General features: G+C 35.2%; 1 protein-coding gene across 1 annotated transcript in view; it reads left to right on the top strand.

The window, feature by feature from the left end:
- LOC129228423 (uncharacterized) overlaps window positions 1-20,103 on the top strand; it is a 106,064-nt gene that overhangs the window by 79,806 nt on the left and 6,155 nt on the right. Inside the window, exons 3-5 of the mRNA XM_054863103.1 lie at window positions 10,098-10,239; window positions 15,962-16,130; window positions 18,463-18,567. Coding sequence (XP_054719078.1) covers window positions 10,098-10,239; window positions 15,962-16,130; window positions 18,463-18,567 — 416 coding nt within the window. The remainder of the gene's footprint in view (window positions 1-10,097; window positions 10,240-15,961; window positions 16,131-18,462; window positions 18,568-20,103) is intronic.

Genomic DNA, 20,103 nt, shown 5'->3' with positions numbered 1-20,103 from the left:
GTTATGATAATTTCGTACTTTAACCATCTTATGATGGTTTTGTTCTTAAATTTGGAATAGAAAAAGAACCACATCGAATTTTCGAAAAATCGCTTCGAGGTGCACACCCCCATGCTACATACTAACTTCGTGCCAAATTTCATGAAAATCGGCCGAACGGTCTAGGCGCTATGCGCGTCACAGACATCCTACAGATATCCTACAGACATCCAGACATCCAGACATCCTCCGGACAGAGAGACATTCAGCTTTATTATTAGTAAAGATTGTCAGCTATTTTACTTCAGCTCTATTGTGTACAAGTTTATTTATTGGGTTTCTTATGCAAACAAAGCATGAAAAGGACGTCAAATTGCTAGTGTAATGAGATTTTTGCTAATATAAACGGTCATAGAGCATAAAGGAGTTTATTTTTCGATTTCATATGTGCAGTTTGCTAGATATTTTAAATGTTTAAAATGCTTCCTTGCGTAAAATTTGAAAAAAAAGTCTGGATTTTCTTCAAACCATAATTTCAAGAAAATGCTCCAAATTGCCATCTTTGAGAAAAATTACAAAGTTTTCGAAAGAGCATTCTGCAGAAAATCTAAAAACTTTTAGTCAGCAGATTTTTCTTAGAAGTAGGCTTACGAAGTGTGACAAATAACTGGACTTCTTTTAAAAATTTGAAAAAGGTTTTAAAATTTTACTTTGTACAAGCACTTATTTTCTTGAACTATTTCTTGTTTGGGGCAAAAATAAAAAAATAAATTTAAAAAAAAAATAAATAAATAAAATAAAATAAATAAATTAATAGAAAGGTTTTTAAAGAAAAAAAGAAAGTTTGGATTTTCTTCAAAACATAATTTTAAGGAAATGCACAAAACTGCCATCTTGAGAAAGATCACAAGATTTTCGAAAGAGCGTTCTGCAGAAAATCTAAATCAGCAGAGCTTTCTTAGAAGATTGGCTTAAAAAGTGTCACAAGCATTTTTTCCAAAAATTTGTTTTGAAAAAATTTTGATTTTTTTTCTAGTGGGGTTGTAGTTAGGCTGTACAATCACTTATTTTCCCGTGCCGTAATTTTCGCGAAAATAAAATATCGGTGATTTCGCGAATATCTACATAGTATAAAATGAAGTCTCCAAAAAGCGTCTGTGTGTTTGAACTCGCAAAACTCGAGAACTACCCGGCCGATTGCGCTGAAATTTTCACAGTTTGTTCCTTTAAGTCCTGAGAAGGTTTGCAGACCAGTTCGAAAACAATTCGATGAATAGTTCTTTTTTTATTCCAATTTACGTCCATTTTTCACATAAATTCTCAAATATGGGGATGAAAAATTACTTGCATATATTAATATTACATATCGTTGGAAAAGGTGGAATTTTCTGCGTTCTACGCAATTTGTTTCAATGCTCTAACTTAATTGCGGCGGGAGTAATTTGCGTTTTAATCTCGAATTTTTTTATTTTTTTTTTTAGGCTTAGCTGAAATTTAGGCACTACTTTCTTCATTAAATCCATCAATAAAAAGTGAAGGAATTGTCCCACAGTTTTATTTTTGACAGCATTGGAAAGAGCTGTTTTTTTTACTCCAGATCTAACTCAACCTAAGGTCGGAAGTTTAACCCTCTATCTCCATTAGAAAAAAAGTTACAAGCGAATTAAATGAAGTTCAAAAATCTGTTCTCTATTCAAGTTTTTAACCATTTTATTTTGCGTTTCCACGGTAACGCTTTTTGAATCCATTGTTTATTTCCATCTTTCTCATTTTCAATTCTTTTACTTATTTTATTGTGTTTCCATGGTTACGCGTTTTCAATCCATCTTTCTCATTTTATTTTAATTTCTTGAAAGTATTTTAATATCTGTCGTCATTGTTTGGAGGGGAAATTTTGCATGATGGTTTTTTTTTTCTTTCATTTAAGCCTGGTTATTGAATGTACTTCACTTGACACAAGGGTTATTTTCAAGGTAGACCGGGAAAAGCCGGGCAACGCAGCTAGTTATACATAAAGTAGAACATAAGTTGAGAAATCCACGGCGAAAAAACTTTGGCGGAGCTTAAATTTTCCGCGATTACGGCAAGCGAAAATAACAAATAAGTGCTTTAACAGAAATCAAAAACGCGTTTCTCAAACTCATTTCTACGCGTACTTCCGTACCACGGCAGGGCAAATCTTGCTACCGTGGAATTTAATCTTGCTTTCATAACCACATGATCATTAGCAACTATTAATTTAAACGAGTTGACTTTTTTCTCCTATTACCAATTCTCTTCTCTCCAGCCATTGCTCCTCGTGGTTTTTTTATTAATCACGTGACTCGGTTCGTGAACAATGGAGAGGCGCTGTAAACAACCCTCCAAAGGGCATTCCGACAAAACCAAATCACGAGTTGATGAAATGGCGAGTCTCTAAAAAAAGAAGGGGATTCGTTGAAGTTAAGCGAAATGAACTCAGTCTTGGCAAGAGCTCAAGTTTATTGGAAAGTGACCGTGTTCGTTGAGGAGTTCTTTTGGTCGTAATAAGGGTGGAGCATTAAATTCGGGGATTAGATTGCGAGGGTTGACGGGGGTACCTCGTCCGCGTCGATTAAACGCTCCGAGCTGTAATAATTCCGCTCATAAATTGCACGGCAATCACACGTTTCGTTTTAATCTTTCGGCTGCCCCGTCTTGTTGTGGGCCCTCGTCGAAGATGCAGGTGATACGTGGGGATGTTTTTTTTTTCTTTCTTTTTTTTTTTTTTTGAGCAATCACGATTGCTTATTGTTCTTACTTGACTGTTTTGATGTCCTTTGATTTATTTTCCTACCGCCATCCTCCGCACCATCACCGTCGACCGGCTCCTCACGATGCTGCTCCTCGCATACATACACAACTACACACACACACACGCACACACACATACACACACACAAACACATACACACATACACCTACACACACATACACAAACACACAAACACACACATACACCTACGCACGCACACACACACACACACATACACACACACATATACGCACATACACCTACACACATACACCTACACACACATAATACATACAGACACCTACACATGCACACACACAAACACATACACACACACATACAACTACCCACACATTCATACCTGCACACAGACACAAACACATTAGCCTACACACTTATTCACATATCCCCCCCCCCCACAAACATATTCATACACACAACTACTCACACACTTATGCCTACACACAGACACAAACACACATGCTTACACACACATACACATACCCCCTACACACATTCCCCCCACACACAAACACACACGCCTACATACACACACTCGTGATTGCGAAAAACCTAATTTGAATTCAAGATGTCAATTTTTTTTTTTTTTTTTATCTGTTCTGTTTGTGTTCTGCTTTCTCTTTTGGTGTTGAGTATATTGACGATGGATGAAATCAATGCCACAAAAGGTCTTCAAGCATGAACTCATAGTTTTTTTTTTTTTTTCATTTATTTGATTAGAAATGGGAATGTCGGGGGAAAACTGGATATTTTGGGGGGAAAAAAGTTTTTTTCCGAAGAGGCTTATTTTTCTCCAGAAAAATTGCAAAAAAATTCTAGCACAAAATAATGTACTCATTAATTTATAATTCTTACATTCTTTTTTTCTTTACATATTTTTTATTAGCCCACACGAAAACAGTTAACTTTGATAAAGCAGGAATGCAGGACGGAATTATATCAATACAATAACAGCAATTACCGGAAATGTTAAAGTTGAATAGTTGAATATCTGGTCGCGTCGTGAGTGCGTATCACATTATATAGGGTATTCCGTTTTTAGGGGTACCTCAAAAATGATGAAACGATCAAAAAATATTTTATTGTTTATTTCAAAACTACAAATTATTCCAAACACAGGGAAAATGTTTCATCGCTTTAGTTCAAATTTTTAAAAAGTTATGAGTAATTTTAGGTCATGCTCGCTGTGTGTTCTTATGCAAAAGAAAAACTTGAAATTGCTTTTTCTCGGTGATGTTTTTTTTTTTTTTTTGTGTTTTCATGTCATTAGAATCCCTAAGGATTTTTTTCTATTAAACATACAGCTTTAAAGTAATACTTTTTGCAGTCAGGATAATATATTTAACAAAACTGTGCATTAGATAAGCATTTTATAAATGACCCAAATGTTTAGAGCATGTTATACCTTTAAAAACAAAATGTTTTGAAAAAAAATTACGATTTTTTACATAATTAATCACAGAAAATATTCCAATACATATATGCACAGATTTTTAGAGATGAATATTGTGATTGCTTAGCAAAAATCTTTTTTTTTTTTTAAATAAGTGCAAAAACAAAAAAGCCTTAGGAATTTTTAAAAATTGAAATTTAAAAATTTTTTTTTATTTTTAAAAAATGTGGGCAATATTTTAAGATTTTGAAAATAAATTGTTTGTTGCGAAATGTGTATGTTATGGTTTCAAAAAAAAAAAAAAAAACACAATATTCACAAATTTAAAAAAAATGTTCAAAAGGTACTTGGACCCCTCAACCTGTGTGACCTTTGTTCCTGCAACCGTTAGCCCTAGATGTATACTTCCAATAGGGAAGTTTTCGATTTTTCAAGTTTATTTTTATATGATAGAGTAACATGTATGAACATCATAGGTGAAAAAATGTTTGCGATACGATAAGTAGTTTTTTTTTAAATTAATTTTTAAAGTTCAAGCGCTTGTGACGTCAAATGGCATAGGAAGTGACGTCATCCCCTCCTCCGATAGGGGAGAAGCGAAGGTCACGCATTCGACTTCGAAGACGAAACGTAAAAGGCTTTCTCCTCGCATTTAACTCCTCGCGTTTCTGGAACATTAAACCTCTCATCCTCTCGAAAATATTCGAATAACATCATTGATGTTACATGAGGAAGATTATTTAGATTGTAATTTAACGAATCCGGTCTCCATAGTGTGTTCAAAAAGAATTATTGAATTTCTAAAAAATAAAAATTTTAGCACGCTCAAAATGTCCCTAGCGATCTTCGGCGGAAGGCTGCCCATTCGCGCCCTGTGACGTAGGCTCGTGACGTTTCAGAAGCGCGCACTTTCGCGCGTGGATTTTTAAAAATTCATTAAAAACCAACCACGGTGTTTTAAAATTCGACGATGGTGAATTTTTTAGTTTTGAGGGTGAATCAACAATATCCAATAGCCAAAATATGAACATTTAATAGGTTGCAACTTCCCTATTGCAAAAATCTTCGAAATAAGATGCAGACTTAAGATATGGAAAGCTTAAAGCAAAAATAAAAATGAGTCGAAAAATACAAAATCTAACTTTTTATACGGGCCCCGGGTCCTCTCAGAGCCGGATCTATGGGGGGGGGGGGGGCAAGCCGGGGCTCTTGCCCCGGGCGGCAGTTTCAGGGGGGCGGCAGATTCGAGTGGTGCTTCCGACAGAAAAAAAATATATTTTTTCTAAGAAATTTTCATACATTGATCGATTAATTATATTCATTTTTTCATTTTATTGAATTTCTTGTTTTTTTTTTTTTAAATATTTTTTTATGATTTTATTTCATTTGTTAGTTTCTTTATTTTTGTCGCTGCTTGTTTTACAACATGAGTATTGCATTGTAACTGCCACTGTCTTCTTGAGCTTACTATTTGCATTCGAGCATAAATTGTAATTGTTTTTGCAAAAGCCTATTCCAAAGGGTTATGATTTCAAATAATCTTTGAAGAAATTCACGTGGAACCCAACTGGCTTGATTTTTTCCGAATTTATAACTGGTGTATTATTATATTACAGTAAAATCCCTCTAATGCGGACACTAACAGGACAATTTTTTTTTGTCCGCAATAGAGAGGTGTCCGCAGTACAGGGGTTTAATAATGTTATTTGCATTGGAACTGGGGAATTAAAAATTGTCCGCATAAGAGGGGTGTCCGTTATGAGGGGTTTCACTGTAACTTAAAAAGCCAAATCTTGCAATCTTTCTTGAAAGAAGGCGGAAAATATAGTGTTCTTCGAAAAACCACTTTTAAGCAAAGCAGCATTAATGATCAGAATGACTAAACAAAAAGCCTTTGTGAAGTTGAGTTGTGCTCGGAATTTTATATTCGTTTAATGATATATTGCTTCGCATGAAATAACTCGACTGAAGTACGCAAGAGCGAATCGGGATTTTCCTGGAATAAATCATTGCTCGCTCTTTCTTGAAATAACAATCCAAAATCGAGCTCAGTCCTATGTTTACATTTTTCGCCCAGTAGCACTACTCAATTATGAAGCGGCGATGCGAACAAAAATGGTCAGTTTAGTTCTCAGGGGCGGATACAGAAAAATCTTTTGGAGGGGGCACTGGAAATTGAATCCCCCTCCCTTCAATGTTTCATAACAAAGTTTTGACTTTATTTTTAAATGTGCGTGTCTTTTTATTTATTTATTATTATTTTTTTTAAGGATTCCTTCAGGTCAATGAATCTACTTCTAAGTACATGAATATTATGCACTAATATACTTTGAATGTGGACGGAATACATCTTTAACGTTTCAAGCCATTTAAATACTAAACCCAATATAATGTCACCAAGATGCTAGACAATGAGCGGTATTACCTAGGATTATTGTCATAATGATTATAGCACGAGGGCAAGGTTATTAAATAAACTCATACCTCTCTTGAGTTTTTTAAAATGAATTTAATCATAACTTCATAACATATATAAGTTTCACTGAAGAATTCAGAAACTATTTCTGTGTGAATTTCAAAACAATTGCTGATTTATTCTTAAAGCCATGATACAGTTGGGATAACATAGTGATACTACATGCCGTTTCTATTAAAAATCATGGTTTTTCTAAGAAACTACCACATGATTTCTTTCATTTTGCATCTTTTATTAGCTGAAAAAGAAATCTATTATTTCGCAAATAGGTTCCTAGATCAAAATGACTCTTTTAGGTGCGCCTGCGCATTTAAAAAAAAAATGTTAATTATTGATTCCATCAAAGAAGAATTAATGGACAATGAGTTAAATGTATTCTGCAACTCTGGGCCTCTGACTCCAGTAATACTTCTTTAGCAAACAAAAATGCTTTTATTCAAAATATGCTGTGTGTGTGTGTTTTGTGTTCTCTTTAATTAGCTACGTAAAAAAAGTGCAAAGGAAAGGTCAGTTAAAAAATAATAAATAAAATAGGGAAATTAATCCTTTGGGGGGGGGGACACGTGCCCTCTGTGCCCCCCTAAAATCCGCTACTGTTAGTTCTCCATCGTTTCTGTTCTCCATGATTTCAGTTGCGGTCATGAGTCATCACGAAGGCCGCTGACATTTCACGCCTGCCAATGTCACTTTCAACATTTATTATACAACTCCACTCCTCTTAATTGCTCGGCAAAAGTGAAAGAACTGCGGCGGGCGGAATGCCGCGCCCCCAGGCGATATCATTTGCTGCTCCCTTCGAAAGTTGCCGAAACTCCGCCCCCTTTCTGTCTCTTTTATCCAATTGTTATTATCCCCATGGCTTTGTTTTGATTCAAGCATGATGAAACTTTGTACGACGCATGCGCGCTGCAGCTCCTTGGAGAAAGTTTCGGACGACGAGTTCTTTAATGAAGAAGGTGCGCCATCTAGGAGACTAAACTGTAAATTAAACCAAATAAGAGTCAAAACATAAGAATGGGGTTGTTTCCAAAATTTTAAAAGTATTTTTTCTGAAAAAACACGTTTAAAAACATAGGATCTAACCATTTTTTAAATAAATTGTTTAAGTTTAATATTTTTAAAAAAATTACTTAAATCGGTGCGCTTTTATTATTTACATTTCTTGCCGATGACATCATAAATGATGAAATGCCATTCGCAGAGCAAAATATTTAATTCGCATCTTTATTCACGTGTATTGGCAACGATAGGGTTGGTAGCAAGCGTAGAGCGCAGTTTTAATTCGCTTCTTGATTATCATAACGTGAAAACGCGGTAAAAAATGCGCCAAAGAGAATCTTTTGTGACGTCATCAAGACCATGCCTTGTTTGCAAAATCGGACATTTTAAAAAATGAATTAAAAAATAACTGTTGGGAAAATGAAAGAATTTTTTTAGGTTCGTGTTTTTTTTTTTTTTTTTTTGCTTGTTCTATCAATTTTAGTGACTAAAAGTACTACTTTTGACTCAAGGAAACAACCAAATTGAAGCACATTCACCATTCAGACTTGCAAACAAGTTTCAAAATTACAAATTCGCTGCATGTTCAGAAAATTTTGAAAATCATATCTGGAGGGGTCGCGACAGGTCCTCTTGATCTCTTTACAGGGTTATATCAAAAGGAAATAAAACAAGGTATTGGTTTTTCTTGTGTGTGTTGGGGGGGGGGGGGTGCCATAACTTTTGCCATCGCTCATGAGGAGGGGGGTGGCAGGGGTACCCACCTAGCGAGTCAAGTCGCACACTGCGCCATTGGAAATTTTCATTATTGTACATTATTGTATAATTTTGTTTTGAGCAATCACGATTGCTTATTGTTCTCATTTGACTGTTTTTGGCGTCGTATCATTTTATTTCTCCCCCGCCACCCTCCGCACCATCACCGTCGACCGGCTCCTCACGATGCTGCTCCTATAGCGAAAGCCGTCTCCAGGTTGCATCCATGTCCTACACACACGCGCATACATACACAACTACACACACACATATACACACACATACACCTACACACAAACACACGCACGCACACACACAGACACACACATACACCTACACGCACGTACACACACACGCACGCACGCACGCACACACATATACACACAAACACATACACACACATACGCCTACACACATACACACACAAATACATACAGATACCTACACATGCACACACACACAAACACATACACACACACATAAAAAAACTACCCGCACATTCATGCCTGCACACAGACACAAACACATATGCCTACACACTCATACACATCCCCCCCCCCCCACATACACACACATACTCACAACTACTCACACACTCATGCCTGCACACAGACACAAACACACATGCCTACGCACACATACAAAAAATTATCCACACATTCATGCCTGCACACAGACACAAACACATATGCCTACACACTCATACACATCCCCCCCCACATACACACACATTCATACACACAACTACTCACACACTCATGCCTGCACACAGACACAAACACACATGCCTACACACACACACACATGCCTACACACATACACATGCCTACACACATACCCCTACACACAGCACACATACCCCCACACACAAACACACACGCCTACATACACACAGTCGTGATTGCAAAAAACATAATTTGAATTCAAAATGACCAAATTAATTTTCTTTTTTTTTTGAGGTCTTTAGGATCTTCGCTCTTAGGCGGGTAGGCACCTCTAATTATACATATGTTTGAACAAATGTTTTGGCAAAACTGTTTGTGCAAAACCACGTGAGTAAAAGGGCTGGAGCTTTGGTTCCAACATACTAGCACAACAAATCGCCAAGTGATTCTATGTAATTCTTTCTCACCATGCCGGTCAATGGAGTACCCCCCCCCCTCCCCTCTCCTTTAAGAATACACATTGAGAAGTAACCTGCCCCCTCCCCTTCCGCGGAAAATTTTGAAATGAGGAAACTGTTTCTTGCATGAGCTCCATTTTCAGGTTTGTGATACATAGTTGATAGTGAAGTATAGGCGGCTCGTGCGAGGAGGCAAGGGGGGCAACTGCCCCCTCACTTTTCAGAGTTAAAAAATTAATGACCGATTGAAAAATGGTTTTTTATAAGGTGGATTGATTCATCTCACGAATGTAAAAACTAAAAATTCCAAACAAATGAACTTTTTCATCTCATTAAATAAGAATGGAACTTAAAAATGGGAAAGTCTGCGGGGACCATTCGTTCCGAATTTTGGTGCCATATTCCACATATTATTAAATGAGTGACATTAAAACCCTGTAATATACAGCCCATTTTTACAAAAAAAAAAAAACTTTCAGGGGCCACGCCCCCTACACATCTTTTGATCTGTACGCCACATATGCAACTATGAAAATGTGAATTTCTAGTTACTAATATTGGTTTGTTTTTCCTGTAGGTTTCGAATCGATAACACAGATCACATCATCGACGTGAACAGAGGGAACCTTCCGTTCGAGTACGACCAAGTGAACATCATCTGTCCAGCCTACAAACCCGGCACGAAGGAAGAAGACGTTGAAAGATATGTCATATACAACGTAAGAAATTATTTCCATTCTTTCTTCCTTATTTCTTCTTTCTTCCTTTCTCCCTTATTCCCTCTTTCTTCCTTCCTTCTCATTTGGAGTATGCTGTTCAGTTTTGGTCTCCTTATCTTGAGAAAGACATTAACGTATTGGAAAGGGTTCAAAGGCGGGCTACAAGGCTAATAAATGGTCTTTCTCACTTAGACTATGATTCCAGGCTTAGAAGGCTAAAAATGCACAGACTTGAGCAAAGAAGGGACCGAGGGGACATGATTCAGTTGTTTAAATTTATTAAAATGAAAGATGTTACGGGGCTGAAGTTTAGCACTGAAAACAGGACGAGGGGTCATTGTTTTAAGCTATTTAAATCTCGGGCTAACATGGATATTAGGAAAAATTATTATTTTAGCAATGTAGTGGAACCTTGTACGCTTCATAAACTTGCGTGATAAACTCCTACGTGATTCATAAACTTGCAAGAATATCCGAGTTTAAATTAACAACCAATCGAGATTCAGTAATGGAATGCTTTGAACAGTTTACCAGAAGAGGTGGTAATGAGCAAGGGAGTAGATAGTTTTAAGAGGGCCATTGATCTTCACTGGGGATTGTAAATTGACTAGGACCAGTCTAGCTGGGCTCAGAGCCTGTTGCTGGTCGTCACTTTTGTATTTGTATCTCTTCGGTTGGCATCTCAAAAAGAGAAAACAGATGATGTGTTTCCATAGAAATCTTTGAAAAGTTAGAGATGAGTTCGAGTCATAGAGTAAAGAAATAAACGTATTGGAGATGAGTTCGAGCCATAGAGTAAAGAAATGAACATATTGGAGATGAGTTCGAGCCATAGAGTAAAGAAATAAACATATTGGAGATGAGTTCGAGCCATAGAGTAAAGAAATAAACATATTGGAGATGAGTTCGAGCCATAGAGTAAAGAAATAGACATATTGGAGATGAGTTCGAGCCATAGAGTAAAGAAATAAACATATTGGAGATGAGTTCGAGCCATAGAGTAAAGAAATAAACATATTGGAGATGAGTTCGAGCCATAGAGTAAAGAAATAAACATATTGGAGATGAGTTCGAGCCATAGAGTAAAGAAATAGACATAGAGGGTCTATGGTAAAAAGGAGATGAAATTGAAGCAGACAGTGTTGTCAGATCGGGGGAAATTTCCCCATTTTGGGGAAATCTTGAGCAGTCTGGGGAAATTTTGGGGAAATGGGTTTTGAGGGGTTTTTTGGGGGGGAAAACATTTTTCTTAAGGAAAACCTGAGGAAAAAAAATTCTCAGGAAAAATAATTTTTTTCATATTTAAACCCGCGTGTTTCTGCATGAGTAACTAGTTGATAAGTGAAATGGGTAAAAATAAGTGAGACTGAAGATTGTTCTTGGATAATAATATATACTAAGTTCATAAATTAAATGTACAGAAGCAGAGTAATAAATGCGAGTAGAGAACAAATATTCGCCTATTTCTAATTTCTCAATTGGCCAGGGCCTTCCAATCAAATCCAATATGAGTAAAAGTCCTTTCTTGAAGCAGGTGCTTGTGTTTATGTAGACAAAAAAAGAAAAAAAAATAAGAATTTGAGAAGAAAATTCTGTTATTAGGGGGGGGGGGGATTTTTTCAAGAGAAAAAAATATCATGCAAAAAACATTCATTTTATGAAAATATTAGTGGAAAAACAATTTTTTTTTAATTTGGGGAATTTCGATAGAAAACATCGCTTTTTAGGGAAAAGTTGGGAGGGAAGTTGGGAAATCTGGATTTGTGTGTGTGTGACCATCTGGCAACACTGGATACAGCGGTGCAATGATGGGCGGGGTTAGAATAACATGATCGCTTCGTGAGAATAGTTTTCACCAATCTCGCAAAGAGACCGACTGAAGTAGCTGGCGGATTTGTTTGCATTTTAACTCATGTTTTAAGGCAATTTCAAAAACGTGCTTCATAAACTTTCAAGAATATCTGAGTTTAAATTAACAACCAATTGAGATTCAGTAATGGAATGTGTTTTGAATCAAAATGTATCTAAGATATTTAGCAAGATTCTAAGGATCTTGGGATACAGCGGTGCAACTTCCGGCTTCAATTTCTTAGTATAGCAGTCCTCTCTATGTAATTTCTTTACTCTATGGTTCAGGCTCATTTTCGAAAGCCCGAGACCGGAAACTTGCAAACGGGGCCCGCCCGAACCCGGACAAATACAAATACAAAAGTGACACCAGCAACAGGTTCTGGGCCCAGCTAGACTGGTCCTAGTCAATTTACAATCCCCAGTGAAGATCAATGGCCCTCTTAAAACTATCTACTCCGTTGCTCCCCTACTAGCAAAATTTCTTGCATCAACCTTGACAGATCTTGATATTATACTGACGGCGTCAATATTGACGTGTTTCATACTGCATAAAGCTTGCATTAAGATTAAAAAGCAATATTACAATAACAACACGTATGCAACATTGCATTCATCTTAAAATATCAACATTGACCTTACCTGAAAATAACAACACTGCATACATGTTGACGCCGTCAAGATGATATTGATTTCATGCTGTCACCATCAAGGTAATTAGTACACAATAGAACAGGTGCACCTTCGTTGATACTTGCGCATGCGCACAGTTCTTTCTACCCAGCGTCCCTCGCATTGCTGGCACATCTTCCTGCTTCGACCTGCGATTCAGTCGGTTCAGAGGAGCTGCACGTGGCCTTGCATTCTTTAGGCTTCGTTAAGTTGGTTGCTTAGTTATTAGTGTAGAATAGTATTGTTTTAGGAAAAACTTTGACGGATAACTGCATTTGTTTATTAATATAGTTCTAAACACGTCATATCGCAGACGATGTGCGATCAATGTTAGAAATGGCCGAAAATAACTTTTTTCGTCCCTAGACTTTGAAACAAAGGACATGAAGCCCAGAATTTCGTATTATCACTTCAATCTCATGAGTAAGATTAATTTTATTCAATGGTTATTTATGTTATTCTTTAAGATAAATTCATGTGTTTTGTCCATGAGATATTTTCAATGCTGACATCCATTTGAAAATGTACTTTATTGTATTTATTTATTTATTTATTATTTTGCTATCTTTACTCTTAAATGTGCTATAAAAACTTCCGCAATTATTCCTAACTTGGCATTTTATGTCTTTATAATACAATTAGAAGCATGAATTTAAAAAATAAGTCAAGTATTATGCAAAACGAAGAAACATTCATTTTTTTAACTAAATTGCGAGTAATATTAATACCTTCATATGAATTTCCGATCAGATGTCAGCTTTGAAAATATTCTTAGGCTAGAAAACTATCTTGAAGAATAACAAAAATAATTAAAGAATGAAATTTAATTCTCGAGTTTAAAGTGAAAATAATACAAATAAATAAATGGATAAAACACCTTGCAAACGTGCTGATTTCATACTGTCATGTCAATGCATCCTGGCATTTTCCTGTCATATCAATACGTATGCAATATTACAAAAGCAAGATCATCTTGCCTAGACCTTGATTTCATGCTGTCATGACAACATCTTGATATTATTCTGTCATATCAATAAGTATGAAAGATTACGAAAGCAAGATCATCTTGCCTAGACCTTGATTTCATGCTGTCATGACAACATCTTGATATTATCCTGTCATATCAATACGTATGCAATATTACAAAAGCAGCCTACATTGATATTTTCCTGATATTATGCTGAATACACCTTGTCAGTCAATATTGTGGCAGCCTGCTGACAGCATAAATGGAGTAACATAACAATATTGAGGCAGCATTAATGCAAGATGATTTTTCTTGCATGTCAACCTTTATGCAATACTGAGGCAAGATATTTTGCTTACTGGGTCATTACCACCTCTTCCGGTTAGCTGTTCCAAGGTTCCACTACCCTGTTATAATGATAATTTTTCCTAATATCCACGTTAGCCTGAGATTTAAATAGCTTAAAACAATGACCTCTTGTCCTGTTTTCAGTGCTAAACTTCAACCCCGTAACATCGTCCATTTTAATAAATTTAAACAGCTGAATCGTGTCCCCTCGGTCTCTTCTTTGCTCAAGACTGTACATATTTAGCCTTCTAAGCCTGGAATCGTAGTCTAAGTGAGAAAGTCCATTTATTAGCCTTGTAGCTCGCCTTTGAACCCTTTCCAATATATTAATATCTTTCTTAAGATAAGGAGACCAAAACTGAAGCTCATACTCCAAATGAGGTCTTACCAAACTTCTATATAAGGGCAGAAGAACTTCTTTAGATTTGTTTCAAATAGATCTATTGATAAACCCAAGCATTTTATTGGCTTTGTTACTAGCTATGCTGCACTGTTGGCTGAACTTTAAATCCTGACTTATTAAGACGCCCAGATCAGTAACTTTTTCTGCCTGACAATATTGTCTGGCAATATTGTCTCCTGTCGAAATCCAAGCCAGGAGGGAAAAACTCGCAAAGCCGAGCCCACTAGAGTCCGACATAGTTGAATGAAATGTTAGTCTCTCTTTTTTTTTTTTTTTGTTTCAATCAACCAAATATAGCTGTTATATTGCAACCGAGACTGATTTTTTTTAATAATGTTCTTTTAATGAAGAAGATTCGGTCAAAATTTTTTCAAAATGTTACACTTCAGATGCATTACTATATTATACAATTGTAATAGTAATCGCCAACATATTACAAATAACTGTTAATTTATTTTCTATTTTATTAAATTATCACGTGAAGCAAATATCAAGTCAAGCATCTTTACATATGTTTTTAAATAATGTATGAAAAAACCATTTGTAATACAAAAATAACAGAATTAAAAAAAAAAAATACTAAGCACTTTTCATAATGCACTCAAAAGGACAAAATAACTTTTCTGGGTCAGAAAGGAAACTATTTAAGTATTCTCCTGTAGTTTTCAATTATTTTAAGAAAATGACTCCACAAACGAGGGAAAGTCATTGTGATTGATTTATTTCATTGTGATATCTTACTGATTTATTTCATAGTGATATCTTACTGATTTATTTCATTGCGATACATTACCTGCTTTATTTTGTTGTGATATCTTAACTGTTTTATTTTATTGTGATATATTAACTGATTTATTTCTTTGCGATATCTTAACTGTTTTATTTCGTTGTGACACCGTAGCTGTTTTGTTTTGTTGTGGTATATTAACTGTTTTATTTTATTGTGATATCTTAACTGTTCCATTTCATTGTGATATCTAACAGATTTATTTCATTGTGATATCTTACTGATTTATTTCATTGCGATACATTACCTGCTTTATTTCGTTGTGATACCTTAACTGTTTTATTTTATTTTGATATATTAACTGATTTATTTCATTGCAATATCTTAACGGTTTTATTTCGTTGTGACACCTTAACTGTTTTATTTTATTGTGATATCTTAACTGATTTATTTCATTGTGATATCTGATTTTTTTTCATTGTGATCATCTTACTGATTTATTTCATTGCGATATCTTAACTGTTTTATTTCATTGTGATATCTTAACTGTTCCATTTCATTGTCATCATCTTACTGATTTATTTCATTGCGATATCTTAACTGTTTTATTTCATTGTGATATCTTGACTTTTCCATTTCATTGTGATCATCTTACTGATTTATTTCATTGCGATATCTTAACTGATTTATTTCATTGTGACATCTTATCGATTTATTCCTTCTTCTCTCTGTTACTGACTCATTCCTCTCGCCACAGGTGTCCAAGGAGGAGTACGATTCGTGCCGCATCACTAACCCCAACCCTCGCATTATTGCTGTCTGTGATAAACCTCATCACCTGAGATACTTCACCATCACCTTCCGAAACTTCACCCCGCAGCCGGGGGGCCTAGAATTCACACCGGGCCAGGACTACTACTTCATATGTGAGTGAGCACTCTCCAATGTCTCGAATAGGGTTGTTTCCCGAATCTTAGAAGTATTTTTTTCTGAGATAGCATGCTTAAAAACATGGGAGTTAAGCATTTTTAAAATAATTTGACAAAGTTTAATATTTTTACTTCCTTTTACAAATGAGCTGATATGTGTGATCACATGACTTCCTTTTACGTCAATTTAATGATAGTATGGCTTGGAGTAAGCAAAGAAACACTTTAAATATTTTTAATCCCAAGTTCATTGCAAACCGGAGAAAAAAAAAACCTTTATCTTATATCTTTAAACGAGCAATTCTTGTGGGTATATATATATTTCTTATCTCGGAAACGGCTCTAACGCTTTGGATGAAATTTTGGATTTAATTGTGGTTTTGCATTCTAAGTTCATCTACATCAGTGTTTTTTCTGCAAAAAAAACGATTTTTTTTTTACAAAAAACAGTTTTTTAATATAAAGTCAAATTGAGTTAAGCCTTGAAGTAAACTGTGAGTTGACGCATAAGGCAGACGATTTGCAACCATTACAATGAAAATTTGTCTCTTCTCGCTTTAAAATTTTATACTTGCTTAGGGTTGCCAGACTTGGCTGATATTGGCCACTTTGGCTAATTTCAAACACACTTGGCTGAAAACAAATTCAAAAGCATTATGTAAGTTGATGTAAGGCTTTTTTTCTTTTTTAAGTGAAACTAATGCTTGACCATCCTATTTTATTTTATTTTATTTATTTATTTTCTTTTTACACTTCAAATAGTTTAACATGTTTTTTAAATCACGCATCTGAATTTTATTTCGAAGAAGTGTATGTCTTGAGATTGTTTATGTTTTGTTAAGACAGTTGTTATCATTTGTTGAAATGGTTTGTGAATCATCAGTTTTGATGGATATCATGCTGTATATGTAGCATTTTCTGGCGTAAAAACTAAAAGTACTTATTAAAAAAAAATGTCGATTGGGATAAAATCGTGAAACGCATCATAGTACGAAAGGAAGTATTCGGTTAAAAACCGATTTCACCATAGCAAAACTAAGGTCAAAATATTTTAATTACTGACAAGAAAATTGTATAGTGGAAACAAACGTAACAGATAGTTTAAAGCAAAATGTTGATTTAATTACATTCAGAATCTTCTTTGTTTGGTACTTTAGTGTTATAAGAAGGTCGAGTACAAAATATTTCGTTAACGTGAAGCTTTTCAAGTATATTTGGAAAAGTATTGAATCTTAAAAAAACACAATTTGACAAAAAAAGAATTCTTTTAAAGCCGAGCGAGGCTCGGTCGTCCAAGTAATACAGATTAATTTTCCCAATATTGGACATTTTATTGTGATTCAATGGTCAACTCTCTAAATATTGCCAATAATGACCAAAGTGAAACCAGATTTGAAAAAAAAAAAAATGTCGCAAAGTTTGTCGCCAAGTTGGCGACAAAACTTGGCGACCAAAAGGTTGGCGATGTATCGCCAAGTGTTTGCCAAATTATAACGCACTGGAGTTTTTATTGAAATTAACAATGATTTCCCCACAAAAAGGTGTAAAAGACCCCCTTTGGAACATTCGAATGAAACCAAAAAGGGAGGTGCACAACTAGACCCCACTAGAAGTTTACATACCAAATTTCAACTTTCTAGGACATACCGTTCTTGAGTTATGCGACATACATACGCACATACATACATACAGACGTCACGAGAAAAAGCGCTGTAATTATCTCGGGGATGGTCAAAATGGATATTTCAAGTGTCTATATGTTCTTAGGTTCACACTCTCTAAATATCGCCAGTAGTGGCCAAAATAAAACCAGAATAAAAAGAATCACAGAAAAAGGGTTCCCAATTACCCGGAAACGTTTTTGAAAATTTCGGAAAGAATTCCGAAAAACTCAGAAACGTTTTTGAAAATCTCGTGACTCAAAGCTGTATAATTTATTCAGAAACGGTTTTTAAAATTACAGAAAAAGCATTCCGAAATACTCGGAAAAGTTTTTGAAAATTACAAGAAGAGGATTTTGAAATATTCAGAAACGTTTTTGGAAATTACAAAAGAGGATACCGAAATAGGCAGAAACGTTTTTTTAAATTATAAAAAGAAAATTCCAAAATACTCGAAAACATTTTTGAAAATTTCATCAACCCCAGCTGGCACTATCGAAAGCGTTTCTGGATTTTCTTCCATAAAACATAATCAGTTCTCCTGCAAGAAGGGATAGATTTTCAAAATTCAGCAATCGAATTCGCAAAATTTGAATGGTGTAAGGTAATGTAATATTTGATGTTTAATGTGCTAGAAGGATTAACTTAGTTATACCTTTTAATTGCAGCAACTTCTCGTAATGGTTCTGATGGCCTGCACCAACGTGTTGGTGGTAGGTGTGCCACACATAACACAAAAGTGATCTTCAAGGTTTGCTGTGGACCTTCAAAACGTAAGTATTTCAGTTTCAGTTGCGATAAATCGTAAGTTTAACTCTTTCAGACCTGGTGTCCGGTATACCGGACATACACTTTAAACAGCTGCTAATCATTTAATAATTGATTTAATTAGTCGATTTTTTTGTAGTTGACTCTTTACATTCTACTAATTATAATCTGTGAAATAATTTTTCGTTTTGGGATTGACAACACTGACATATAAGGATTGAGAGATAGAGAGTGGCTCATTTTTCCAACCATGGATTTTCATCTGAAAAGCGAGGTTTTTTTCCTGATTTTTAAAAAAATATATAACCTTTAATGAATCGTTTCAAATGCTTATATCATGTTTTATGATTGTTTGTAGAACATTTTATAATGAAGTTTGTTCGGTATTTTATCGTTTTTGTATATGAAATATTGATTTCAAAAATATAAGTCCGGAATATTGGACGTGCCATAACTCTTTTAATTTTTTCTCCTACAAGCTCAAAATTTTGTGTATAAGATACCCTTTACCATAGTACACTGTGTACCAAATATCAACATTTTTGGTCCAATATTTCATAATTCCGCCTGAAGGGGTTAAGTTGTTTCAGCAGAAATAAGGAAACTCTCTGTAAGAGCCTGTCCGAAAATGTCACGCTTTGAGGAAGGGAGATGGGTCATGAAACTGTGATAGTTTGTGACAAGAGGCGTGCGTAGGAGTTTTGGAACCCATCACAAATGATTTTTACGGTCCATCACCATATTTTTTACACCTACGTTCCTATATATATTTCACTCATCATTTAAAAAATCTTAGGACCCCTTTAGGCTTGGGCCCAGGGGCAGCAGATGTCCCTTCTCTCCCCCCCCCCCCCCCGTGGACGCCCCCGAGGGAGGGGGTAGCATTACGTGTAACATCACACATCCTTTATGTTTGTGGGAAAAAAGCATGACATCTTTCGGGGCGGAGTGGAGAATGGTGTATTTCAAAAAAAAGTCGGCAAAGTAGACGATTAATCGGCGTATCCTTACCGTATATCCTAAAAACATTCCGCAGAAATGTTATTTTCGCATCTACTACAATATTGTAAAAAGTTTATCCGAAAAGTAAGTTCATTTGGATACGTCTTTAAAAATATCCTTTAAAATTAACGTAAAATATTATCTTTCTTCCTTTTTTAAAAAATCATTGTCTTATTATTATTATTGCTATTATTCAAACACTATATATTTTGATTAGGGTGAAAAAACAACGTAAATAAAACACAAATATTGGAGAAAGTACAACATATAGCTATTTCAAGGCTACAATGGAGCCTCTTCATCAGTGCAAAAAGCTCACCAACACAACCAGAAGTTGCGAGAGTTCTCTCGCGTTGTTTCTTCACCCTAATCATATTGTAGCACAAAGCTTATATGATAATTTTTCATTTCACTATAGATTTTATTTTATTTCACACAATTTTTTACCCTCATATTTGAGAATTTATGTGAAATTTGGGCCTAAATTGGAATAAAAAAAGAACTACTCATTGAATTTTTTTTTTTTTTTTTTCGAACTG

The sequence above is a fragment of the Uloborus diversus genome, chromosome 8 (assembly GCF_026930045.1).
Source record: "Uloborus diversus isolate 005 chromosome 8, Udiv.v.3.1, whole genome shotgun sequence".
Classification (NCBI taxonomy): Eukaryota; Metazoa; Arthropoda; class Arachnida; order Araneae; family Uloboridae; genus Uloborus; species Uloborus diversus.
Note: the sequence above shows the minus strand (reverse complement) of the source record. Positions and strands in the feature narration are given on the sequence as shown.